Genomic DNA, 27,274 nt, shown 5'->3' with positions numbered 1-27,274 from the left:
CACTTTGGGAGGCCGAGGCGGGTGGATCACGAGGTCAGGAGATCGAGACCATCCAGGCTAACATGGTGAAACCCCGTCTCTACTAAAAATACAAAAAACTAGCCGGGCGTGGTGGCGGGCGCCTGTAGTCCCAGCTACTCGGAGGCTGAGGCAGGAGAATGGCGTGAACCTGGGAGGCGGAGCTTGCAGTGAGCCTAGATCGCGCCACTGCACTCCAGCCTGGGTGACACAGCGCGAGACTCCGTCTCAAAAAAAAAAAAAAATAAAAAATAAATAAATAAATAAAATTAAAAAAAAAAAGTGAGCAAGCTAAGGAGAATAAGAAAAAGAGCTAGTAAGACTCAGAAGTTACACTAGGTCCAGCTTAGTCAAGGGGAGGGGATTCTGAGTCAATACCAGGAGCCATTTTAGAAATCTAGAGGTCCCAGGCCAGGCGCAGTGGCTCACGTCTGTAATCCCAGCAGTTTGGGAGGCCGAGGTGGGCAGATCACAAGGTCAGGAGATGGAGACCATCCTGGCTAACACAGTGAAACCCCATCTCTACTAAAAATACAAAAAAACTAGCCAGGTGTGGTGGCAGGCGCCTGTAGTCCCAGCTACTCAGGAGGCTGAGGAAGGAGAATGGTGTGAACCCGGGAGGCAGAGCGAGACTCCGCCTCAAAAAAAAAAAAAAAAAAAAATTTAGAGGTCCCATCTTTGAGGTGATATTTTAAGATACTTAAAAATTATTCAGTGTGTATTATTTTAAATAAAAAAAATCATCATTGATAAATGATACAGCCTATATTTGCAATTTTCTATGAAGTTTATAAACACAAATACCATAGCCCAAATCATCCTTACTCATCTCATGCAACCATTAAGGCCCAATACCCACGATTTAACATATACTATCTTGCACAGGTGTAAGCATACAAGTGAGATACCTTTGTATTGACCCTCTGCTTCTCTGCCCCTGGAGTTCGAATTCTGGCCCAAGTGTGCTTGCTTATTCTTAGGTTTCCAATGCAGAAGCCAATCATGAGGCACTTAACACCTGTGGAAAGCCATGCTTTGCCCACAGAAACCAACTGCCCACTAGGGTGATTTTCCCCTCAAAAAACTAAAACCAAATGAAACTGCAAATACCCAACTACTACTTGTTATTCCTGTTCAATGGTTATCTCCAATAGCCAAACAAACAGCATTTTGATTTAAAAGATTTTATTTTCTTTATCCAGGTAGGCAGTTAGAAATTTCAGCAAAGTCTAACAATGACATTCTTCAAAGTGGGCATAGCCTTTTAAACCCAGGCTATGTATACAATAACCTTGTGGAACTGGTTCAGCCAGATCTTCACTTTCATGAAAGCACAGGGTCTGTTCTTTTCTTTCCAGAGGACTCCTCTCATATTCCTTCGCCAGTTTCTAAGAAAGAAGGTGGATTACAATCAATGCTCCATTCTGGTCTATAGTGCTTCCTGTTGAGGGTATGAAAATATGTATGTGACTAAGACTTGGTCACTCCAAGCCCATCTCCTTTATCGGTACAGCCAAGTACTCATAAAAGGAGCAGGGAAACTTCCCAGTCTCTAATAAGACAACTAATTCTGTACTTTTATTGAATCCCATATATTGTACCTGTGTTGGCAAAACGTTTAACCTTCATCTAAAAATGACTTCATGTCACAGTAAACACAGAAGACAGAAACCCAGAATGAGGACACTACCAGTAAAAATCTTTTAAAGGATGAGAAGCTGAGCAGTGGGGTGTGTGGCTGTAGTTGCAGCTATGGAGGATATTGAGGTGGGAGTTTCCCTTGAGGCCTTGAGTTTCAAGCAATCATGCCTGTGAATAGCTACTACACTCCAGCCTGGGTAAACGTAGCAAGGCTGCAACTCTACAAAAAAATAAAACATTAGCCAGGCATGGCAGTGTGTGCCTTTAGTCCCAGCTACTTTGGAGGCTGAGGCAGGAGGATCAAGGACGCAGTATGCCATGACTGCACCATTGCACTCCAGCCTGGGTGCTGGAGAGACCCCATTTTCTTAAAAGAAATTGGATACCTTTGTGTTCATTCAAGAGACAACCCAAAAGTAATGTGTACTAAAGACATTTTAGGGGCAAATAAGGATACTTTAATAAAGTTATACCAGGCTTAGGATCTATTTAACATCTTAGAGGGTCATTTTATATGCAAGAAGTCTTATTACATGAATGTTGGACTTTAGTGAACTATGCACATTCATACATCCATAAACAAAATACTTCTAAGATGAATCATCACTAACTGACATGAACTACAATTTCTTTTTGAGGTTTTGGTTTTTTTATGTAAAAGTTGGAGAATTATCACGAGCCACTCCTCATCTATGATGGCAAGCTTTGCAACACAGGTATTTGGTGAAAGAACTTCCCTGTGTTAATGCAATTTATTGAGTGATTGTAAAGGTCAGCAGAAGGAAAGCATACAATCATGTCTCAGACCGCAGTATGCTTATCTGCTGTAAATTCCAGCCATGTGACCAGACATGGAGGCAGTGTCCCCAAGGGACACAGAAAAGGAGTGGTGTTACTTTCTCTTTAAAGGGGGTGGAAGGTGTAGACGTCAAACATCTGTCTCTGCTATGTCTGTCTCTCCCGGGTTCACTCATTGACAAAGCTGCCATGTTAACAGGCCCATGTAACAAGGAGCTAGGGTGGCTCATGGCAGTAGTATGAGGAATCTTACACCTGAACCTCACAAGAATTAAGTAAATTGACTCCCAACTTAAATACAACTTGGAGCTCCTTATCTAAGTGCATTGGCCAGGGAAAATTAGCTCCACCCAATGTTCAATCACTTTGTCATCCTTTCTTACAAGACTGTTAGGTATGATGGGTTTCTCTTCAAAGTTTAACTTCCTTGTTCTTTGGTCAACTTCCTCATACGTTCCCACTCCTAATTACCCATTCTGTAAACATTTCTCCAACCAATTCCAACCTGTAACCCGCATCTGTTCCTTATTTGGAAAAGTCCCCCTTACTCCTAGCAACCAGCTCTGTAAACTGCTCTTCCCACCGCTGTAACCCACACCCCTCCTGTTTAACATAGCCAATCGGCCCCAACACTCTTCCCCTTGGGAGAGGAGGCATCAGCGTCATAAATGCCCCCTTAACCAGCTCAGAAGTCCCAAATCTAAAAAAACACTCAAGCCCTTGTTAAGATGACCCTTATGAGGTAGAAAATCAAATTGATCAATTTTTAGGACCCCAATTGTATGGTTGGGTCAAGCTTATGTCCATTTTAGGCATTTCCTTCTTAAAAGAACTATGATCCATAGGGTTGCTATGGTAGTCTGGGAACATGAACACCCTACTGGTCAAAATGTTCCTGCTGCAGAGCAAAAATTCCCAGCCCAAAATCCCAGTGGAATAACAACGCAGCTCACCGAGAAAATGAGAGACCTTAGGGATATGATAGTCAGGGGAGTTTGGGAGTCGGTATCCTGAACTGAGAATATCTCCTGAGCATTCAACATACAAGGGATGGATGAAGGACCCACGGAATTCCTAAATAGGCTTAAAGAACAGATGAGACAATATGCAGGTTTAGAAATGGAAGACCCACTGCGACAAGGGATGCTAAAGCTTCATTTTGCTACTAAGATTTGGCCAGACATCCCTAAAAAAACTACAAAAGATAGAGAATTGGAAAGATCGTCCCAGAGACAAAATTCTTAGAGAAGCATGTAAACAGGGACAGCAGAAACAAAAGGCAAAATCATGCTGTCTACCTTACGACAGGGAGCTCTGCAATAGGAGACACAAGGAAGTAAAACTTATAAACCCTCTAGGCCACCAGCAACCAAACTCTATACAAGGAGTAAGGGAATAAAACCTGGAAGTCACAGTGCAGGACAGGGAAGAGGGGAAAACAATGTTTCAAATGTGGAAGAGTAGGTCACTTCAAAATGCCCCAAATGGGAAAAAGAGAAAAAATATCATTCCACTTACAGCCTTTGAGGAAGAACAGGGAGGTCAGGGGCTCTGTCTCTTTTACCTTGCGTCCCACCAAGAGCCCTTGATAAATTTAGAGGTGGGACCCAAATGTGAACTTACAACCTTTTTAACAGATTCAGCTGCAACTCGCTCCTGTTCCCTCCCATCTATCACCTATTCTTCAGAAGAACTTTCTATCTCAGGGATAAAAGATTTAAAGCAAAAATCTTAAAAAGACAGAGATCAAATACAAAACTCGATCAGCCCATGTTAAATTCCTGTTAGTCCCTGAGGCTGGAACTAACTTATTAGGAAGAGACTTAATGCTAAAACTAGGTATAGGCTCACATGTTGGCCCAGAGAGATTCCTCATCTCATTAAATCTACTTACCACCACAGAAGAAAAATACATTTGTCTTGATGTACGGGCAGGAAAAAGAAATCAGGGAGGCTGGGCGTGCTGGCTCACGCTTGAAATACCAGCACCTGGGAGTCCAACATGGGCAGATCATGAGGTCAGGGGTTTGAGACCAGCCTGGCCAATATGGTGAAACTCCACCTCTACTAAAAATACAAAAATTAGCTGGGCGCAGTGGCAGGTGCCTGTAATCCCAGCTACTCAGGAAGCTGAGGCAGGAGAATTGCTTGAACCCAGGAGGCAGAGGTTGCAGCGAGCTTAAGATCACACCATTGCACTCCAGCTTGGGTGACAGAGCGAGACTCCAACTCAAAAAAAAAAAAAAAAAAAAAAAAATCAGGAAAGACTTCAAGTCACTCCAATGCATATAAAGCTAAAGACCCCAGGGGAAATAGTAAGAAAAAGGCAATATCCCATTCCCCTAGAGGACAGAATAGGCTTAAAGCCTGGAGTTGAAGGTCTCATTCAGGACGACTCCCTGAACCCTATGTCCCCCTATAACACCCCAATATTACCTGTAAAGAAATCAGACAGGTCATATCGACTAGTACAAGATCTCTGGGCTACCAACCAAATAGTCCAGACTACCCACCCTGTTGTCCCCAATCCTTACACCATCCTCAGCAGAATGGTTCAGAGTAATAGATTTAAAAGATGCCTTCTGGGCATGCCCCTTGGCTGAAGACAAGAGATGTACTTTTGAGTGGGAAAAATCCTCATTCTGGATGGAAGCAGCAGTACCAATGCAGAGTCCTACCCCAAGGGTTTACAGATTCACCTAATTAAATCAGGACTGCCCCTCGGAAAGATACTGGCCTCTCTATGAGAGGACTGCCTTATTTACACTCTACTACTGACATTCCTACCTTTGAAACAAAGGATCAAATTATATACTTGGTTTATCTTCCACTTTCTCTTCCCTCAGAACTAAAGGTCTTTTAGCACAGATGCCACCTTTACAGTTCCTGGCACATCAATACCAGCCTGGAGATCACATCCTCATCAAGAGCTGGAAGGAGGGAAAACTTGAGCCAGCTTGGAAAGGACCATACCTAGTACTCCTCACAACTGAAACAGCAGCCCGAACCGCTGAAAAGGGGTGGACCCGTCATACCTGAGTCAAAAGAGGATCGCCATCTTCAGAGTCATGGGCTATTGTTCCAGGACCAATTTCTACCAACCCAAAGCTAAGAAAACTTTAACCCTCTTATACTGCCTTCTTTTTTCCTCTCTCTACCGTCAGCTACCTTATCATTAATGTAACTAGATCAAGCTCACCTCAATCACGTTTGATGCCTGTCTTGTCATACCCTGTGGGCATCTCCAAAACCAGAGGCAGCTGGCCTCTTCAGAAAAGTATATCTGCCGTTCCAAGATAAATTCTAAATCCTCACACGACCCTTGCATGGGAGCTGCAACATCAGGGATAGACCCCATGAGATCTTTCGAAATGCGCTTCATTGCTCCTCCATCCCCTTCTTCTAAACAAACACCCAATGACAAAACCAAAGTGACCATTGTAGAGGTTAAAGATCTAAAGCAAACTCTACCAACTGTAACAGGGTACCAAGATGCAAATGCCTGGGTGAAATGGATTAAATATTCTGTCCACTCTCTAAACAAAGCGATTGTTCTTATGCACATGGTAAACCAGGGCCCCAGATTGTCCCCTTTCCACTCAGATGGCCCTCCAGCCACTGAGGCATGAGTTGCATGGTAGCTCTCTTCCAAGACCCCACAGCCTGGGGCAATAAGCTATGCCAAACTCGCTGCTGTTCCCTGAAGTCCGACACCCTGCAGGTCAGCCCCCGAGGGTCATCCAGCATCCCTCTTTCCAATGCCAATTTTACCTGTCTCTCTCACAGGGGGAGAACTTGGCATTCCTTGGAGACCTAACGAGACGCAGTGAGCTTAAGCCCTTCCAGGAGCTTACCAATCAGTCGTCCCCTATTCATCCTCTAGCAGATGTATGGTGGTATTGTGGTGGACCATTACTGAATACTATGCCAAGTAACTTGGAGTGGCACTTGTGCTCTAATCCAATTGGCTACTCCCTTTCACCCTGGCATTTCAACCAGAAAACATAAAACATAAAAACAAAACATCGTAAAACAATGGATGTCCCTCGTGACTCTCATGTTTATATAGATACCAGATAAACTTAAGGCCCTAAATCAAATAGCTACAAGGTTTGAATCCATGTTGTTCTGGTGGCCAGCTCTAAATAAAAATAGATTGGGCCGGGAGCAGTGGCACACGCCTGTAATCCCAGCACTTTAGGAGGCCGAGGCGGGTGGATCATGAGGTCAGGCATTTGAGACCAGCCCGACCAACATAGTGACAACCCATGTCTACTAAAAATACAATAAATTAGCCAGGCGTGATGGCACACGCCTGTAGCCCAGCTACGCAGGAGGCTGAGGACGGAGAGTAGCTTGAACCCGGGAGGTAGAGGTTGCAGTGAACCGAGATTGCACCATTGCACTCCAGCCTGGGCGACATTGAGACTCCAACTCAAAAAAAAAAAAAAAGGTAAGCCAGCAACATTTAATTAATTATACTAGGGATGCTATTAAGGGAATAGCTGAACAATTAGGGCCCACCAGTCAAATGGCCCGGGAAAACACAATAGCATTACACATGACACTAGCAGAGAAAGGTGTAGTTTGTGTCATGATTGGAACCCAGTGTTGTACTTTTATCCCTAATAATACTGCTCCTGATGGAACCATAACAAAGGCACGAGGACTTACTACTTTATCCAATAAGCTAGCTAAAAATTCTGGAATAAACGACCTCTTCATGAATTTAATGGAAAAATCGTTTGGCAAATGGAAAGGATTTACGTCCTCAATCATCACCTCTCTTGCCATCAGCTCATTCTTGCAGGAGGCTGTATCATACCCTGTATCTCAGGATTAATACAAAAGCTTATTTGAACAGCTATCACCAAAATCTTCCTCAATCCTTCCTCGCCTTATTCAGGTAAGTTTCTCATTTGAGGACCAAGAGGAACAAAGACATGCTAAAAAAAAGTCTCAAGAGAAAGAATTATAAAAATCAAAAGGGGGAAATTGTTAGATACAATGGGTTTCTTCCTTATTCTTAAGGTCAACTTCCTCATACCTGCCTGCTCCTAGTTACCCGTTCCATAAACAACTTCTCTGGCCAATCCCAACCTGTATCCTGTTCCTTATTTGGAAAAGTCCCCTTCACTCCTAGCAACCCGCTCTGTAAACAAGTTTCCTGCCCTTCCCACAGCTGTAACCTACACCCCTCCTGTTTAAAATAGCCAATCAGGACTAGTTTAGATTGTGCTGTAGACTCCAGCCAATGGGGATAGAACACAGAAACAGGGACTACTTGCATTAGGGATAAAAAATGCCTCTCTTTTGTTTTGTTCGGTGTGCTCTTGTCAGGAATGCTAGCAACACCCTCCAGCAGAAGTAAATTTGCCTTGCTGAGAAATCTTGTGTTCCAGTGCTCATTTTCTTTGCAACTCCAAGCTCTTACTTCCAACAAAGACCTATTAATACCAACAGGCCAATATCAGTCCTAATGACTTATTCTTCCAGTTTTACACCCAACTTGGAAATGGGTCCTGAAGCTAGGCCCAGTTGGACAAATTTTGCTGTGGGGTTTGACAGCTAGAAAGCAGAAACCTCACCTGACTGAATCAAGCCAAGATCAACACACTGGTGCACGTGGCTCCCAACCTATAGAAAGTTAATAGATCAAAATAAGCCATCTGAATGCTGGAAAAAAGAGAAGCCCAATTCCCATGAACAAGCAATAATCTCTGATAAAGATAAGCAGAAAACAAAGATATGAGTTATTACTGGGGCCAATGCATCAGACAAAACTGGCCAATAGTGTAGAGATCAACAGGGTCGATCTGATGGGGAAAGAAGCTGTATCATCAGCTGCAAAGGCCACATTTGAGTCATACAGGAAGTACACTGAAAAGCAGCTACAACCCCCTCCATAGAGCCTATGTCTACTCAGCCAAGGAAGACATGTTGGCACCACTTACCGGTTTTATATGTATATATATATTCTATTCCCAACACCCGCATTCATCCTGGTTCAATCAAAGCCTGGTTTTGGCCAACAATAAACCTGAAATTAAAAACAGAAAAATGAGCTCCCATCAGTTAGATACCCAGGGGAGATGGGACAAAGGAGCTACTCAAGCTGGCATATCAGACAGAAACTGGCTTAGAAAAGTTAGATCAACATGGTCGATCTGTCGGGGAAAAAAGCTAAGTCATCATATATGCCAGCAGGAAGTTCTTGAGTGAGGAGTAAGATTCGAAAGCCATGAGGAGTAAGATTTAGTTGGTATGTTTGGTATCTGCAAATCTGCATGCAGGGTTTAAGCACCACTGTGTTGTATCCTGTAACTGGCAATAATTTAGTAGACAAAACAAACACCCCTGTCTTCGGTGCTTCCACTCTATTTGAGTATATAGGCCCATGATAGAAGCAGCGTGGCTGGAAGAGTTGAGGAAGTAGTCGGCATTTACTGAGTTGGGAAGTGAACGAGTGCCAAGAGGTTGCATTTTAACACAAGTTACCTGACAAAAGAACAATCTGGAACAATAAGCTTCACATGTGTTCCCATGAAGCCCAGACTTTATAAATGCCTCACTCCTGGACTCCAGCAAAAATATTAGTTATGTAGTCGGGCACTGGTTTGAGGGGCTAGTTCAACAGAAAAACACATTTGGCTTTCCAAAATATGTCAATAAATCACCCCTCCACTTGGAAATTTAAGTGTCCCACACACAGGAAGAATGGAATCCAAAAAGATGTTTAAACGCCTTTTCATTAACAAGGTTCTTCCACTTTAGGCATTTCTCTTAAACCTGTTTCTTCACCAGAAACCTAGGTCCAATAGTTAAGTTGTGAGAATAAAACATTCAGAACATTTTTTTTTTTTGAGACGGAGTCTGACTCTGTTGCCCCGGCTGTAGTGCAGTGGCGCAATCTCGGCTCACAACCTCCGCCGCCCGGGTTCAGGCAACTCTCCTGCCGCAGCTTTCCGAGTTGCTGGGATTACAAGGGCCCACCACCACGCCCAGCTAATTTCTGTATTTTTAATAGAGACGGGGTTTCAACACGTTAGCCAAGCTGGTCTCGAAATCTTGACCTCAGGTGACCCACCTGCCTCAGCCTCCCTAAGTGCTGGGATTACAGGGGTGAGCCACAGCGCCCGGCCGTCAGAACACTTTAAATACCTAACGGGTACTCGATAAAAACTGCTTTATTAAATCCCACGTTTTCCCAGGAAGCTAAAGCTTCTCAAAGCACGTGTTTTCTACAGTAGGCCCATAGGAGACAAAGTCTTACTCGTCAGGAGATCGAAGGTTGTAGATGTCTACACGTGGCTTCCTTGGAGGCCCAGTGGTGACTCCCTCCTCCAAAATCCATTCTATACCCGCTGGCTGCTCTAACCTGTGAACCAACAAATAAAGGGCGTCAACCGCCATCTTCCCACGGTCAGAAATGAACAAGACCAAGACTTTAGAGGCCGATGTATCAGAACTAACTGGCAAAATATAAGACGTCAGCATTGTCGATCTGATGGGGAAAAAAGTGAAAAGTCATCATTTACACCAGCCAAGGGCTTCTCAGGCCCGTGCAGAAGGCACTGGCTTTTCCAGCTCTATAAACTCATTTCTCCCACGCCCTTAAGGCCTGTTTGGGATCAGAGCCGGAGAAGCCACGAGAGGGAGATTAGGGCTGGCCGCGGAAACGACGGCACAAAGAAGGGAAGGGAGGACCAGGGGTCTCCAACGAAGAACATGGAGTTTCCACTCACCACCCACAAAACGGGAACTCACGGGCAGGACGACAGCGTATGAAGCCTGGCTGTAAGCCGCACAACCACCACACCGCGAGCGCCCCCGACGCAAAGGAACGAATGGTCGCCTAAACCTCCCTTATATAACCAAGGATGGCTCTCGCACCTGCGCACTGGATCCGAGGCGGTCTCTTTTCCGCCCGCTCCGCGCGGGCCCCCCCTGGGAAATGTAGTCTCGAGCCGCACAGCCCGAGGCGCTCTAGTAGATGTCAAGGCCGCATCTAGCCCCGCCCCCTTCCCTGTACACGCTGGGCCACCCGGGCTCGTCTGCTTCCCCGCCATGTCGCGCTTCACACGCACCAAACCGCTCGACTGGTCCCCCTTCCTCTGGGGCCGACTGAGGCCCGCAAAGGCTCTGGGCGCAGTCATCCCGCCCCCTGCGGTCCGCTCCCCTCCACCGCGCCCGCCTGAGCCCGCCGGCTCCGCCGCCCGGGGGAGCTGAGGTGACGCCCTCCTCGAGGGCGGAGGCGCAGGCTGTGCCTGGGCCAGGCCCTCGCGCTCACCACCCGGGGCCCCCGCCTCCTCCTTTTCATCCTCTGGGCCGCCCGCCCGGCTCCGCCCAGGGTCTGCGGGGAACGGAAACCGAAAGTGCGCGGCGCCGGGCGGGGCCACCGACCTGCCTGGGCCGAAGCCCCAGTACTCGCCGGCGGCAGTGAAAGGACGCGCCGGAGCCGGGTGAGTGGCCCCGCAACTGCCCCTGCCCCTGCCTCTTCCTTGCCCCGCCGCGACCCCCGGCGCCCGCGCCGCCCGGCCACTGCTTCTGCCCAGAAGACCTGTCACCCTCTCAAGCCCCCAGCGCCCCCGTCACCCGCTCAGAGCCCCTGGCCCCTCAGCGCCCCGTCGCCCCCTCAACCCCCAGACCCCCGTCACCCACTCAGCCTTGTCACCTCCTTAGCCCCTGGGGGCTTCAGCACCCACTCAGAGCGCCTCTCAGCGCCCGGTCGCCTCCTCAGACCCAGACCTCCATCACCCACTCAGCGCCCCGTCACCCACTCAGCCCCTGGCCCATCTCAGCGCCCCGTCGCCCCTTCGGCTCCCTTGTACTCTCTTTAGTGTCCCCATCCCCTCTCAGCTGGCCCGTCGCTCTCCCCAGCACCCCCGACACCATCACCGCTTCTGCCCTCAACACTTCGATCTCCTCTACCCCCACCCCTGTCTGTGCCCTCCCTTCTGCCACTGGCACCCCCTCATTCCTCCGGCCTCACCACCTGTCACCTTATCAATCCCCCTCTTCTACAAAGCACCTCGGCACCCCCTTCAGCCTGCTCCCTACCCCCCACCTCCGTCCTCAGCAAGAACCTCCAGCTGCTCCCTGCCACCCTCTCCGGGAGTCCCCCATAACCCCGCCACCTCACAGCCTTGGCGCTCCCTGACCCCATAACATTTCCATTAGGGACAGTGGGATTCCCCAGGAGCCTGGAGACTTTCCCCAAACCCAGCTCTGCCTCCGGCCTCAGCCTCCTGCGTCCCACCCTGGTGATGACCAGCGCCTCTCATTCTGACCCCAGGCCAGCTTGATCATCACTGATTTTCTTCTTCGTGCCCTTTAGGCCTTGATTCACCCCCCAAAAAAACACTTCAGTCTGTTTTCGATCCCAGCATTTCCTGTTCATATCTACTCCTCCCTTGCCTTTTTTTCTTCCGTTTCTTTAAATTTTCTGGAGTTTCTATTTTAGCATTTTTCAACCAGGGGAAGAAGGAATTTTCCCCTCGGAGAATTGAAAATAAACAAACAAACTCTAAATACTGAGCCTGCGCCAGGGGGGCTGGGTTTGATAAGATGAGGGAGGGGAGTTACCAGAGATATTCCCATGGGGAAGAAAAGAGACTCCTTTTTCAGATGAGGATAAAAGCTGCCCCTCATATAATGCCAAATGTAGTCACAGTTTCCAAGTATGAATATTTTAAAACTCGGTGAAGACCGTCTCAAAAATCCCTTTGCTGAGGACTCTGAGTCACCCACTCTTTCCTTAGACCCAGCCCACACAATGTGTATGAGTTGGGTTGAGAAGTTCCCTTAAAGGGGCTTCCTCTTCCTCTTATAGGAGCAGTGTCAAAAATCATCAAGGTAGAAGAATGAGGAGGAAGAAAGAATATCAGATTTCCAGTTGGTCCTGAGGAAACAGCACCTCGTAGTTGCCAAGCCTCCTGGTTATTGAAACATGTAATTTCTTTCTCTTGATTCAGTAGAGCAGAGAGCTTAATCATTTGGCTCCATTCCAAAGAGTAGGCTAAGGGGATAACTGCTCACTAATTATTTATAAACTATAGGGTACTGCAAGCTATTTGGGTACTATGTAAGTGGCAGATTTGTAAATGCCAGATAGGGTGGTGACTACATGATTTTGGTTAACAAAAATGTACTCCTTTTTGCCCTGGCAACAATATTATCTGCTTCTTAGGAAAGGAAAATGAAACCTAGCAACTGATTAAGTAACTTGGCTAAAGGCATAAACGAAACAGCAGTTTTGAATGGGAATTGATGACATTCCCTCTACCCTAAGAAAGTCCAAGGGTAAAAGAAAGGGGAATTCTATCTCTTGAAATCAGCTAAATTGTGAATTTAATATTTTATATCATAATTGGGCATTTGCAGAGTTGAGCACTTGTGCTGTAGATTAAAATCTGTATTTAACGCTTAGTTAACAAATCATTAAAATGTTAACAAAGGCAGAAGGACTGGCTTGATGATGTTGGGGTTTTTGCTGCTAGATGCTGTGTTTCGAGGACACTGATAACTCAACATGTACAGTTTTCCAGATAACAGAAAGTAACGTGGAGGAATTCAGGTGACTCAGACATGGAGGAGAGAAGACCTCATCTGGATGCCAGGCCCAGGAATTCCCATACCAACCACAGAGGTAAGCAAGGTTTCCTACCTAATGAGAAGGAAATTCTAGTAATAAGAAAAGGAAATCAGGCTCTCTATGAATGAGCAGGCCTACCTAAGATTATCTGCATCTCTCAAGTAAAGAATGACTATGGCTGGATGCAGTGGCTAAAGTCTATAATCGTAGCACTTTGGGAGCCTGAGGCAGGAGGATTGTTTGAGCCCAGGCGATTGAGACCAGCCTGAGCAACATGGTAATAGCCTTTCTCTACAAAACATATAAAAATTAGCCACATGGTGCTATGTGCCTGTAGTCCCAGCTACTTAGGCTACTGGGGAGGCTGAAGTGGGAGGATCCCTTGAACCTCAGGAAGGGGTGGGTGCAGAGGGCAGAGGTTGCTCTGGACTGTGATCTGGCCCCTGCACTCCAGCTTGGGTGACAGAGACCTTGTCTCAAACAAAAAAGAATGACTTATTTCTTAATTACAGCATGAATTACTCTGAAAAATAGCCAACCCTCCGCTTTTCCTAAGAGAACTGATGAATGGATGCAGTTCACTGTAACAAAAACAGTGATAGAGTTTCAGAAAGGGAAGTAATGTTTGGTGTAGAGCAGCATCCAACAGAAACAACGTAAGCCAAGAGCATAATTTTTTATTTTCTAGAAACATCATTTTAAAACGTAAGAAGAAACAGATGAAATTTATTTATTTATTTATTTATTTATTTATTTATTTATTTTGAGATGGAGTCTTGCTCTGTTGCCCAGGCTGGAGTGCCGTGGCACGATTTCGGCTCACTACAACCTCCACCTCCCAGGTTTAAGCGATTTTCCTGCCTCAGCCTCCTGAGTAGCTGGGATTACAGGCACCTGCCACCATGCCTGGCTAATTTTTGTATTGTTGGTAGACAGAGGGTTTCACCATGTTGGACCAGGATGGTCTCAAACTCCTAACCTCAGGTGATCCACCTGCCTCTGCCTCCCAAAGTACTAGCATTACAGGCGTGAGCCACCGTGCCCGGCCTTGAAATTTATTTTTTAAATTTGATGACAATTTAATAAAATTTAGTAATTTAATAATGTCTTATTTAACCCAGTATAACCAAAATATTATCATTTGATTGTAATAATTGACTATAGTTTATTATCATACTTTAATAATTCACATATATTTATTTCCCTCAAATACTCATTTTAAGATACTATCAACATAAAAATTTTTAATGTAATGCTTAACAGTCCTTGGTACTAGCCTTCAAAATCTCCTGTGTGTTTTCCACGTCTTAATTCAAAGTAGTTACATTTCACAAACATAGCAGCCACATGTGGCTAATGGCTTTGTATTGGATAGCGCAGATCATGAATCCTAGTCACCAAAGCTAAATTAGTTCCAAGAGCATCACTCTACTAAAGGAATTATTCTGCTTGCTCAACACTTTCTAAAACTGAACAACCAAATGGATTCCTGTTTTTCCGGAAGTTTGCAATGTGTTTTCCAAAGAGTTTTAGTTGTGCAACAAGTGAGGAAGAACTATGGGCTCTTATGAGCTATGTGAATGGTTTGTTTTTTTGTTTTGATGTTTTGAGACAGGGTCTTGCTCTGTTGCCCGGGCTGGATTGCCATGGCACAATCTTGGCTTATTGCAGCCCCGACCTCCTGGGCTCAAGCAGTCATTCCACCTCAGCCTCCCAAATAGCTGGGACCACAGGCATGCACCATCACGTGTGGCTCATTTTTGTGTTTTTAGTAGAGACAGAGTTTCTCCATGTTGCCCAGGCTGGTCTGAAACTCCTGAGCTCAAGCTATCTGCCTGCCTTAGCCTCCCAAAGTGCTGGGATTACAGGCATGAGCCACCACACCCAGCCATGAATGCTGAAAGAATAAATGATACGATTTTCCATTCTTTCACGACATAGCGTCTTCTAATCAGATAAAAATGTTAAAAGTAGTACTTTCTTCTGATTTTAGGGGTAGTTTGAAAAGTAAATATGTGAGTTACAATTGTACAAATTTAGGGTTCAGTTGTAGATCATTTATATTTTACTGAATATTCCTTTATGTTGTCACATTAAAATCTCAGCCGGGCACGGTGGCTCACACCTGTAATCCCAGCACTTTGGGAGGCCAAGGCAGGCGGATCATGAGGTCAGGAGATTGAGACCATCCAGGCTAACACAGTGAAACCCAATCTCTACTAAAAATACAAAAAATTAGCCAGGTGTGGTGGCGGGTGCCTGTAGTCCCAGCTACTCGGGAGGCTGAGGTAGGAGAATGGTGTGAACCTGGGAGGCGGAGGTTGTAGTGAGCCGAGATTGTGCCACTGGACTCCAGCCTGGGTGACAGAGCCAGACTCCCTGTCAAAAAAAAAAAATAATAATTTAAAAAAAAAAATTCTCTACAAAATGCAAAACAAGGGAAAGTGTACATAAATGGATTTAGTATCTGATGTCAGGAAATGGTATAATCATCTCAAATATAACATGCATTTAGAGCTTTTATAACTTTTTAATCAAATCATTGTATACAGTCATATTTTGTTTGTTTTTAAAATCTCCATGTCATTCTGCTAAGTTAGGTCAGCCCCTGAATCAGTTTTAGCAAAAAGGAAAGTGAAAAAAACTGGACTTGGGTATGCTGGGCTTCCTGTATAAGGGTTGGTCATTGGTAAGTACTATGAGGGTGAAGTTCATGCTACAGAAAGGAGGAAAACTTGAGTTTCATTTTTCAGTTTCTTTCACAGTCCGTTAGCTCAAAAACATCTTAGTAAAGGAAACCCCACCTTTCTCTTTCCCATTCAAAGTGCATTTGCTGATGCTGGACAGCATTCAGGTAGTACTTCCCTTTGTAATATTATTTCACTTGATGTCTCTGTTGGCTGTGATAATTGTTTAGTGGTAGAACCAGTGGCCCCCTTAGAATCAATAGGATATTCCCAATTACTGCTACTAGTAATAACTAACATTTATGGAGAGTTTTTAATGTGTCCAGTACTATACTAAGCACTTTATAAACATTTAATCTTTATAAAAACCCGGCCAGGCACAGTGGCTTATGCCAGTAATCCCAGCACTTCCAGCACTTTGGGAGGCTGAGGTGGGTGGATCACAATGTCAGGAGTTCAAGACCAGCCTGGCCAAGATAGTGAAACCCCATCTCTACTAAAAATATAAAAATTAGCCGGGCGCGGTGGCGGACGTCTGTAATCCCAGCTAATTGGGAGCCGAGGCAGGAGAATCGCTTGAACCTGGGAGGCAGAGGTTGCAGTGAGCCGAGATCACGCCACTGCACTCCAGCCTGGGAGACAGAGCGAGACTCCGCCTAAAAAAAAAAAAAAACGCAGAAACTGAGACTTAGAGAAATTATACAACTTGGCGAAGGTTATATAGTAAGGAAGTGGCCAGGCCAAGGTTTGAACCAAGTCAGTTTGGCCTCTAAACTCATGTTCTGAGTGTTATTTGGTACTGGGGTGAGATTAGAAGCAATGAGACATACTGTATGTATTTCTTTTCTTTTCTTTTTTTTTTTTTAGACGGGGTCTCGCTCTGTCACCCAGACTGGAGTGCAGTGGCCAGATCTCAGCTCACTGCAAGCTCCGCCTCCCGGGTTCACGCCATTCTCCTGCCTCAGCCTCCCGAGTAGCTGGGACTACAGGCGCCCGCCACCTCGCCTGGCTAGTTTTTGGTATTTTTTAGTAGAGACGGGGTTTCACCGGCTCTGCCCAGGGATGGTCTCTCGGGATCTCCCGGGACCTTTGGTGGGATCCCACTATCCTGCCTCCCAGTGCTGATTACAGGCTTGAGCCACCGCTACCGCCATGGGAGTCTTGATCTGTCACCCAGGCTGGAGGCTGTGGGCGCAGCCCCAGCTTACTGCAGCTCTGCCTCCCAGACCACGCTTCTGTTCCTCCCTGCCTCAGCCTGAGTAGCTGGGACTACAGGCCTGCCACCACCAGCCAATTTTTTTTTTTTTGTATTTTTTTTTAGTAGAAACGGGGTTTCACTCCATGTTAGCCAGGATGGTCTCGATCCCCTGACCTCGTGGTCCGCCCGCGTCAGCCTCCCAAAGTGCTGGGATTACAGGCGTGAGCCACCGCGCCCGGCCTATGTATTTATTTTCTAACATATCAGTTACTCAACAAATGTTTATTCCTTTTCCCTTTTGCATCTTTTGGAAAAATAATATTTTCCTAACCTCTACAATAACAATAATTGTCTTTCATTTATCATATGACTTGGTAGAAACCATTTTTCTCATCATATAAAACCTGAGCTCTTCAGTTATTTTGGAAAATGAAAACATGTTCGTTGTTGTTCTATTGGGTTTCCAACAGAACTTGGTTCTTGTGGTTACTCAGTATTTCATTGTGTTTAGGCCCTATGGATGGAGAGTTACCACCAAGAGCTAGAAATCAGGCCAGTAACCCACCAGCCAGTGCTCTCCGAGGAGGAGTCAGCCATCCTGGAAGGCATCCTAGGGCCAACAACCATCCTGCTGCTTACTGGCAGAGGGAAGAGAGATTTAGGGCCATGGGCAGGAACCCACATCAAGGAAGAAGAAACCAGGAGGGGCATGCCAGTGACGAAGCTAGAGACCAAAGACATGATCAGGAGAATGACACCAGGTGGAGAAATGGCAACCAGGAGTGTAGGAACCGCAGACCACCATGGTCCAATGACAACTTCCAGCAGTGGCGGACTCCCCACCAGAAGCCTACAGAACAGCCACAGCAGGCGAAGAAACTGGGCTACAAGTTCTTAGAAAGTCTTCTGCAGAAAGACCCTTCTGAGGTGGTCATCACACTTGCCACAAGTTTAGGGCTGAAAGAGCTCCTTTCTCATTCTTCCATGAAATCTAACTTCCTTGAGCTCATATGCCAGGTTCTTCGGAAGGCTTGCAGCTCCAAAATGGATCGTCAGAGTGTTCTCCACGTACTGGGCATATTGAAAAACTCCAAATTTCTCAAAGTCTGCCTGCCTGCTTATGTGGTAGGGATGATCACTGAACCCATCCCTGACATCCGAAACCAGTATCCAGAGCACATAAGCAACATCATCTCCCTCCTCCAGGACCTTGTAAGTGTCTTCCCTGCCAGCTCTGTGCAGGAAACTTCCATGCTGGTTTCCCTCCTACCAACCTCTCTTAATGCTCTGAGAGCCTCTGGTGTTGACATAGAAGAGGAGACAGAGAAGAACCTGGAAAAGGTACAGACTATCATTGAACATCTGCAGGAAAAGAGGCGAGAGGGCACTTTGAGAGTGGATACTTACACTCTAGTGCAGCCTGAGGCAGAAGACCATGTTGAGAGCTACCGAACCATGCCCATTTACCCTACCTACAATGAAGTGCACTTGGATGAGAGGCCCTTCCTTCGCCCCAATATCATTTCTGGAAAATATGACAGCACTGCTATCTATCTGGATACCCATTTCCGGCTCCTGCGAGAAGATTTCGTCAGACCTTTACGGGAAGGCATTTTGGAACTTCTCCAAAGCTTTGAAGACCAGGGCCTGAGAAAGAGAAAGTTTGATGACATCCGAATCTACTTTGACACCAGGATTATCACCCCCATGTGTTCATCATCAGGCATAGTCTACAAGGTGCAGTTTGACACAAAACCACTGAAGTTTGTTCGCTGGCAGAATTCCAAACGATTGCTCTATGGGTCTTTGGTATGCATGTCCAAGGACAACTTTGAGACATTTCTTTTTGCCACCGTATCTAACAGGGAGCAGGAAGATCTCTGTCGAGGAATTGTCCAGCTCTGCTTCAATGAGCAGAGCCAACAGCTGCTAGCAGAAGTCCAGCCCTCTGACTCTTTCCTCATGGTGGAGACAACTGCATACTTTGAGGCTTATAGGCATGTCCTGGAAGGACTCCAGGAGGTCCAGGAAGAAGATGTCCCTTTTCAGAGGAATATCGTGGAGTGTGACTCTCATGTGAAGGAGCCAAGGTACTTGCTAATGGGGGGCAGATATGACTTTACCCCCTTAATAGAGAATCCCTCAACCACTGGGGAATTTCTAAGAAATGTCGAGGGCTTGAGACATCCCAGAATTAATGTCTTAGATCCTAGCCAGTGGCCCTCAAAAGAAGCCCTGAAGCTGGATGACTCCCAGATGGAAGCCTTGCAGTTTGCTCTCACAAGGGAACTGGCTATTATTCAAGGACCTCCTGGAACAGGTAAGACAAAATGTTTCAGAGTACATAAGGTCTGCTTTGTAAGATAAGCAAGGGACAGAGCCTTGACTCTAGATTTCTAGAATGTCTTCTTATTTACTTATTTATTTTATTTTCCAACTTTTATTTTAGGTTTAGAGGTACCTGTGCAGGTTTGTTACATGTGTAAATTGTGTGTTGCAGAGGTTTGGTGTACAGATTATTTTGTCATCCAGGTAATGAGTATAGCACCTGATAGGTAGTTTTTTGTTGTTGTTGTTTTTGGAGACAGTCTCACTCTGTCACCCAGGCTGGCGTGCAGTGGCACGATTCCGGCTCACTGCAACCTCCGCCTCCTGGGTTCAAGCAGTTCTCCTGCCTCAGCCTCCTGAGTAGCTGGGATTACAGGCGTGCGCCACCACGCCCAGCTAATTTTGTATTTTTAGTAGAGACAGGGTTTCACCATGTTAGCCAGGCTGATCTTGAACTCCCGACCTCAGGTAATCCACCCACTTTGGTCTCCCAAAGTGCTGGGATTACAGGTGTGAGCCACTGCACTCAGCTCTTGATAGGTAGTTTTTAGATCCTCACCCTCTTCCCACCCTACCCTGAAGTAGGCCCTGGTGCCTGTTCCCTTCTTTGTGTCCATGTGTACTCAATGTTTAGCTCCCACTTATGAGTGAGAACATGTGGTATTTAGTTTTGTGTTCCTTAATTAATTTGCTTAGGATAATGGCCTCCAACTCCATCCACTTTGCTGCAAAGGACATAATTTTGTTCTTTTTCATAGCTGCATAGTATTCATGGTGTATATATGCCACATTTTCTTTAATCAGTCCACCATTGTTGGGCATCTAGGTTGAGTCTATATCTTTGCTATTGTGAATAGTGCTACGATGAACATGCATATGCATGTGTCTTTATGGGAGAATGATTTATATTCCTTCCCGTTATATACCCAATATTGGGACTGCTACGTCAAATGGCATTTCTGTTTTAAGTTGCTTGAGAAGTCTCCAAACTGCTTTCCACAGTGGCTGCACTAATGTACATTTATACACCAGCAGTGTATAAACTTTCCCTTTTCTCTGCAACCTCGCCAGCATCTGTGATATTTTGACTTTTTATAGTAGCCATTCTGACTAGTGTGAGATGGTATCTCATTGTGGTTTTGATTTGCATTTCTCTAATAATTAATGATGTTGATGTTGAGCATTTTTTTCTTATGCTTGTTGGCCATGTGTATGTCTTCTTTTGAGAAGTGTCTGTTCATGTCCTTTGCTCATTTTTTAATGGGGTTCTTTAATTCCAGATATTAGACCTTAGATGGATGCAGAGTTTGCAAATATTTTCTCTCATTCTGTAGGTTGTCTGTTTATTCTGTTGATAGTTTCTTTTGCTGTGCAGAAGCTCTTTAGTTTAATTAGGTACCACTTGTCCATTTTTGGTTTTGTTGCAATAGAATGTCTAGTTAATAACATTCCTCCCGAAATGGGCATAAAAATTGTTTATAAAGTAGCTGGTTATAGGAATTTTCCAATAGGAACCCATCGTCATGCATAGTAATAGATACAGGACTGCTAGAGGTCAAATGTAGTGAGATGTGTGATCTCTGCTTTATATAATTGGTTCTATTTTGTATTATTTTAAAGTAAATAGTATCAAATATATAATAGCACTATGTGTGAAGCAACATTTTGCTTGCTTTACATATGTTAAACTAATTGCATCCTCACAACCTTGTGAAATAGAAACCATTACTAAAACCATTATACAGTTGGCTGGGTGCGGTGGCTCACTCCTGTAATCTCAGCACTTTGGGATGCCGAGGCAGGTGGATCACAAGGTCAGGAGATCGAGACCATCCTGGCTGACACAGTGAAACCCCATCTCTACTAAAAATATAAAAAATTAGCCGGGCCAGGTGGCGGGCGCCTGTAGTCCCAGCTACTCGGGGGGCTGAGGCAGGAGAATGAGGCAGGAGATTTTTGAGGACAGTGTCTACCTTACCAGCCTGACACAATGTGAGAATTTAGCAGGCGAGGCATGGTGGCTCACGCCTGTGATCCCAGCACTTTGGGAGGCCGAAGCGGGCAGATCACAGGGTCAAGAGATCAAGACCATCCTAGCCAACATTGTGAAACCCTGTCTCTACTAAAAATACAAAAATTAGCTGGGCATAGTGGCACGCGCCTGTAGTCCCAGCTACTTGAAAGGCTGAGGCAGGAGAATCGCTTGAGCCCAGGAGGCAGAGGTTGTGGTGAGCCAAGATCACACCATTGCACTCCAACCTGGGCAACAAGAGTGAAACTCCATCTCAAAAAAAAAAAAAGAATGCAGCAGTTTTTAGTCTAATTAATTAATGAATGGCTATTTACTAATGAGCCTGTAACTCATTCCAATGTTGATTTCTACAAGTTTTCCCCTCCCATCACAAAAGCAAATCTACCATGTATATAAAAAGTATTTCTAAAGAATTTGCTGCAAGATTGGAAACAACACATATGTCATCAATAGAAAACTGACTAGAACTACCTTACAGCTGTAAAAAGAAAACGGGGGACGGGACGAGATTCTCGTGTGTATTGATAGAGAACAACCTTTTTCAAGATACGTTAAGTGGCCGGTCACAGTGGCTCAATCCTGTAATCCCAGCACTTTGGGAGGCCGAGACAGGCGGATCACGAGGTCAGGAGATCGAGACCATCCTGGCTAACACGGTGAAACCCCGTCTCTAGTAAAAAATACAAAAAACTAGCTTGGCGAGGTGGCGGGCGCCTGTAGTCCCAGCTACTCGGGAGGCTGAGGCAGGAGAATGGCGTGAACCCAGGAGGCGGAGCTTGTAGTAAGCTGAGATCTGGCCACTGCGCTCCAGCCTGGGCGACAGAGCGAGACTCTGTCTCAAAAAAAAAAAAAAAAGATAAGTGAAAAAAAATCAAGATGTAGAATGGTGAAAATAGTCTGTTACTATTACTATTTTAAGGAGAAAAGGGGAAGGCTAGAAAAAGAATATACATTTGTATTTGTTTGTATATACATGGATATACTACCACTGTAAAGTTACAAAAGAAACTGGTAACATTGGTTGCTTCCACCCAGAGAACTGGGTGACAGAGTACAAGAGGGACTTTTCACAATATACCATGTATGCTTCTTAGATTTTAAACTATCTTAATGTATTAAATTAAAAAAACAAGATTTTGCTCTAAGTAATTACTTTATTTAGAAAATATCTAAATTATTAAATTCCTTTTTCCTTATTTTCTAGGCAAAACCTATGTGGGTCTAAAAATTGTTCAGGCCCTCCTAACCAACGAGTCTGTTTGGCAAATTAGCCTCCAGAAGTTCCCCATCTTGGTTGTGTGTTATACTAATCATGCTTTGGACCAGTTTCTGGAAGGTAATATTTATAGGCAAATTTGCTCTCTATCAAGATGTTGATGATTGAACCATCAGCAACCCAGTAGCTTTCTATTGCTCTTCGAACAAAGTTGACAGTCCTTATCATCACTTACATGGCCGTTTGTGATCTGTCCCAGCTGGACTGTGAACCACAGCTCCTACTTCTTAACCTTGTTCTCCCTAACTCCAGCAACACTGGTTATCTTCAGTTCCTTGAAAGCCTCTATGTCCTCCATTGGCCCATGCCATCCTCGTGCCTGGAATAGTTTTTCCCTCTCCATCTTGAGCTTATTCAACCTGGCTGGCCCTACTCATTCTTCTAGTCCCACTTTAAATCTCTCTTCTCAGGTGGACTTTTTCTGTAGCCCTGAAGTGAAGTCTCTTTTGCATTTTTTATTTTTTTATAATCTATTTTATGTATCTCTACCCTAGATGAGGATTGGTCCTTTTCTTGCTGTATTCACATATCCTGGCACATATTAGGCACTCAAAAACTACTAAGTAACATTAATGGATGAATGAATATGCTTTTCCTGTATTTTTCATTCTTCTATACTGCCCTTTCACCTAGATAAATCTTTATTCTTAGAGTCTGAGTTTAAATATTAGATTCTTAAGAATAGATCCCTACGCCACCCAGACTAGGTGATGTCCCCTGCTACCAGTACTCACTACATTTATTGCTGTCGTATTGATTATTTAATAAGTAACTTCTTGCCAGAGACAAAGAAATGATAACAAATCAGAAACTGGGCCTGTTTTTCTACTGCTATATCTTCAGAACTTGGCACATGCCTAGAACATACGAACAATCAGTAAATCTGCAGAGTGAAAAATATGTAACATCTCCTGGATGCTTGCTTTGTGCTGGACCCTAGCTAGGAGCTTTAAAGATTTTCTTTCATTTATCCAGACTGTAGCCCTATGTGGGAGATGTTGCCATTTCTAAATCACAGACAGAGAAACTGAGACTCAAGTAACTTGCCCCAGGTTACACAGCAATAAGTGGTAGAGCTAAGAGTTAGATCCCTAGTTGTATGATTGCAGAACTTGTACTCTTTAAGCGCTATACTTTACTGCTCTGCAGGTCACATCTTCTCGGGGACCTTCTCACTCATTAATGGGGTACATTTCCTTTAAGCACAAGTGTGTTCTCTAAGGAACCAGACTAGATCCCAAATACACACAGCTCTCACCTGAGAGAACCTAGCATAGCTCCTTTCAACTCTGCCGTGCTCCACTTTGCTCCACAGGCATCTACAAGTGTCAGAAGACCAGCATTGTGCGGGTGGGTGGAAGGAGCAACAGTGAAATCCTGAAGCAGTTCACCCTAAGGGAGCTGAGGAACAAGCGGGAATTCCGCCGCAACCTCCCCATGCACCTCCGAAGGGCCTACATGAGTGTAAGTCCCAGCTCTGAAATATCTGAGGTAACAAGGGACCTAAACAAGATAGCAGTGGCTTTCTGCGTAGGTAGCCCAGGGTAGATGTAGAGGCTCCTCAAAGCTCTGGAGGACCCAGGTTCCTTTCAGCATTGTATTCTGCTAATCCTTTGGTATGACCTTTGCCTTCACAATCCAAGATGGAGAAAAGACAAGGACACACTGCCCATCCCACCCTCCCTTAAGGCTCCTTCCCCCATACCACCCACAGCACCTCTATGTAGAGCCAACTGACCAGGGAAATGTCATCTTTTAGCTGGGCAGCAATGTCCCCAATCAAAATCTGGATTCTTATTACTAAGGAAAAGAGAGAGAACAGATATTGTGAAGCTTGAAGTCTCTGCCACAGTATTCTTGGCCTGTTTGTTTTTCTGTTGTGTAGGTTGAGAATCTCAAATCAGAAAATCCAAAATCAAAACTTTCTGAATGCCAACATTATTTTTTTTTCTTTTTTCTTTTTTTTTTTTTTTTTGAGACAGGGTCTTGCCCAGTTGCCCAGGCTGGAGTGCAGTGGCACAGTCTCAGGTCACTGCAACCTCCACCTCCTGGGTTCAAGTCATTCTGTTGCCTCAGCCTCCTGAGTACCTGGGATTACAGGCACCTGCCATCACACCTGTCTAATTTTTGTATTGTTAGTAGAGACAGGATTTCACTATGTTGGCCAGGTTGGTCTCGAACTCCTGACATCAGGTTATCTGCCCGCCTCAGCCTCCCAAAGTGCTGGGATTACAGGTGTGAGCCACTGCGCCCTGCCCAACATTATTTCACATTTTGGATTTTCAGATTTGGGATGCTCAACCAGTAAGTATAAATGCAAATATTCCAAAATCTGAAACACTTCTAGTCCCAAGAATTTTGGATAAGGGATATTCAACCTGCATTCCTTGTTTTCTTTTTTTACTGATTGGTAGGAATCTTTCAGAGATTTTGATTTTTTTTTTTTTTTTTTTTTTTTTGAGACGGAGTCTCACTCTGTCACCTAGGCTGGAGTGCAGTGGCACCATCTCAGCTCACTGCAACCTCTACCTCCCGGGTTCAAGCAATTCTTGTGCCTCAGCCTCCCAAGTAACTGGGATTACAGGTACTCACCCCCACGCCCGGCTAATTTTTGCATTTTTAGTAGAGACGGTGTTTTGCCATGTTGGCCAGGCTGGTCTTGAACTCCAGACCGCAAGTGATCCACCTGCCTCAGCCTCCCAAAGTGCTGGGATTACAGGTATGAGCCACCACGCCCGGCCAATACTAGTTCTTTGGTTTCAAGACCACAATAATGTGCCTTGGGAAATTGGTTTGTTGACCAGTCTATTTATTCTCCCTCCTTACTGTCCTGTCTTAGCTTTGTTTTCCCTCAAGGTGAGGACTGAGTTTGGGGGATGATGATATTTCCTCATCATTTCTTTCCCTCTCTTCTTGGCAGATCATGACACAGATGAAGGAGTCAGAGCAAGAGCTTCATGAAGGAGCCAAGACCCTGGAGTGCACCATGCGCGGTGTCCTACGGGAACAGTACCTGCAGAAGTACATCTCACCTCAGCACTGGGAAAGTCTCATGAATGGACCAGTGCAGGTAGGGGTCATCCTGGGGGACACAAATATGTCTCTGGCCTCAGTACTTTGAGGTAGCCTCCAGGAGAATCATCAGTCCAAAACTTTAGCTGTTTGATAATCTGATGCTGCCACAATGTGCAAAGTTACCTTTTGTGATGAGAGGCAGCTGAATATGCTGGTCAGGAACAAAACTCTGGAACCAGCCTGCTGGGGTTTTTTTTTTTTGTTTTTTTGTTTTTTTTTTTGAGACAGAGTCTCGCTTAGTCACCCAGGCTGGAGTGCAATGACGCGATCTCGGCTCACTGCAAGCTCCGCCTCCCGGGTTCACGCCATTCTCCTGCCTCAGCCTCCCGAGTAGCTGGGACTACAGGCGCCCGCCGCCTCGCCCGGCTGATTTTTTGCATTTTTAGTAGAGACGGGGTTTCACCGTGTTAGCCAGGATGGTCTCGATCTCCTGACCTCGTGATCCGCCCGCCTCGGCTTCCCAAAGTGCTGGGATTACAGGTGTGAGCCACTGCGCCCGGCCTGCCTGCTGGGTTTTAATCTGGGCTTGGCTCTGGACAAGTTACTTAATTTCCTGTGGCTGTTTCCTCTTTTATAAAATGGGGATAATAATAAGCATTAAGTTGAACCATATGAAATTGCCAATATCTATAATATTGATTTGCAAAAAGGCAATTTCTTACAGATATTTGTTCTTACAGGATTGTTATTTAGATGAGCAAGGTAGTATTTGTAAACTTATTAATTTAGTAACTGTACTATGTGTTTGTTAAATGAACAAAATCATAACCAGAGGCAAGCTAGCACAGATAGAGAACTTGGGAGTTGATAGATATAGTCATGCAGACTGACTGTGTGACTTGGGCTCATGTGATCCTCAGTGATCAAACATGGATGATAATAATGCCTGCCTTCAAAAGATATTGTAAGAAATAACTGAGACAGTCTGTGTAAAGTGGCGGGCCAGGAACCCAGTGAAATGGTAGCTTTATTATCATTAGGTTGCTGATTTATAGGATTACAAATCCAAAAGCTTACAGAGGTCATTCAGGTCTTACAAATAAGTGAAGCAATGTAGATTTGAAATATTAAGAAGCAGAGAGGACTGTGGCAAACTGGAACAGATGTGGTAGCAACCCAGCTCCAGCCATTTGTTGCCATAGCTCCTGATTTTGTCAAAATAGGCAGGACAATTTTTTAAATTCTCTTTTTTTTTTTTTCCCCGAGACAGAATCTCACTCTCTCACCCCAGGCTGGAGTGCAATGGTGCAATCTTGGCTCACTACAACCTCCGCCTCCTGGTTTCAAGCGATTCTCTTGCCTCGGCCTCTTGAGTAGCTAGGATTACAGGCACCTGCCATCATGCCTGGCTAATTTTTGTAGAGACTGGGTTTCACCATGTTGGCTAGGCTGGTCTTGAACTTCTGACCTCAGGTGACCCACCCACCTCGGCCTTCCAAAGTGCTGGGATTATAGGCATGAGCCACCGTGCCCAGCCCTTTGATTTTTAAAATTCTATGCAAGTCATGTTAAATGTTCCAGTTGTCCAAGGAGATGCCAGTTTGCAGCCTATGAACTGTTTTTTTTTTTGTTTTGTTTTGTTTTTTAGCGATATAATGTTTCTTTTTTAATTTTTTTTAACTTATAT

The 27,274-nt window shown here is 45.0% G+C and overlaps 2 protein-coding genes and 3 non-coding genes across 13 annotated transcripts in view; 1 reads left to right on the top strand and 4 right to left on the bottom strand.

The window, feature by feature from the left end:
- Positions 1 to 1,186: 1,186 nt before the first annotated feature.
- Positions 1,187 to 10,756, bottom strand: LOC101016588. The gene is made up of 4 exons (XM_017944711.3): positions 10,225 to 10,756; positions 9,731 to 9,835; positions 8,412 to 8,497; positions 1,187 to 1,406 (listed from the first exon to the last, which is right to left on the bottom strand). The coding sequence occupies exons 1-3, from the start codon at positions 10,611 to 10,613 to the stop codon at positions 8,455 to 8,457; spliced, it is 537 nt and encodes a 178-aa protein (XP_017800200.2). The 5' UTR covers positions 10,614 to 10,756; the 3' UTR covers positions 1,187 to 1,406; positions 8,412 to 8,454.
- On the bottom strand, positions 8,222 to 8,311 carry LOC116270893. The gene has a single exon (XR_004179198.1). It is a non-coding gene; the product is annotated as a small nucleolar SNORD12/SNORD106 (small nucleolar RNA).
- On the bottom strand, positions 8,572 to 8,662 carry LOC116270892. Its single transcript, XR_004179197.1, has one exon. It is a non-coding gene; the product is annotated as a small nucleolar SNORD12/SNORD106 (small nucleolar RNA).
- LOC116270894 lies at positions 9,911 to 10,001 on the bottom strand. The gene has a single exon (XR_004179199.1). It is a non-coding gene; the product is annotated as a small nucleolar SNORD12/SNORD106 (small nucleolar RNA).
- The window catches only part of ZNFX1 (zinc finger NFX1-type containing 1), a 32,692-nt gene continuing 15,927 nt past the window's right edge, over positions 10,510 to 27,274 (top strand). For 2 of the 9 annotated variants that reach the window (XM_021920954.2, XM_003904633.5), the window contains exons 1-6: positions 10,515 to 10,919; positions 12,997 to 13,105; positions 17,448 to 19,256; positions 22,501 to 22,632; positions 23,888 to 24,036; positions 25,493 to 25,642. In XM_021920954.2, coding sequence (XP_021776646.2) covers positions 13,045 to 13,105; positions 17,448 to 19,256; positions 22,501 to 22,632; positions 23,888 to 24,036; positions 25,493 to 25,642 — 2,301 coding nt within the window. In that variant the 5' untranslated portion in view covers positions 10,515 to 10,919; positions 12,997 to 13,044. Of the gene's footprint in view, positions 10,920 to 12,289; positions 12,409 to 12,956; positions 13,106 to 13,563; positions 13,708 to 17,447; positions 19,257 to 22,500; positions 22,633 to 23,887; positions 24,037 to 25,492; positions 25,643 to 27,274 lie in introns of all 9 variants that reach the window. The other 7 variants (XM_021920953.2, XM_009215947.4, XM_009215945.4 and 4 more) reach the window with 7 other exon arrangements.

Source organism: Papio anubis, chromosome 16 (assembly GCF_008728515.1).
Source record: "Papio anubis isolate 15944 chromosome 16, Panubis1.0, whole genome shotgun sequence".
NCBI lineage: Eukaryota > Metazoa > Chordata > Mammalia > Primates > Cercopithecidae > Papio > Papio anubis.
The sequence above is the reverse complement of the archived record's forward strand: the minus strand, read 5'-3'. Positions and strand labels throughout refer to the sequence as shown.

Excerpts from the sequence above, each read along its gene's own strand:
- LOC101016588 (XM_017944711.3), bottom strand. The coding sequence starts at position 10,613 with ATGACTGCGCCCAGAGCCTTTGCGGGCCTCAGTCGGCCCCAGAGGAAG. Across the intron at positions 9,836-10,224 it reads CATACGCTGTCGTCCTGCCC|GTTAGAGCAGCCAGCGGGTA; the intron begins GTGAGTTCCCGT and ends GTTGGTTCACAG. Across the intron at positions 8,498-9,730 it reads AACCTTCGATCTCCTGACGA|GTTTATTGTTGGCCAAAACC; the intron begins GTAAGACTTTGT and ends TTTTAATTTCAG.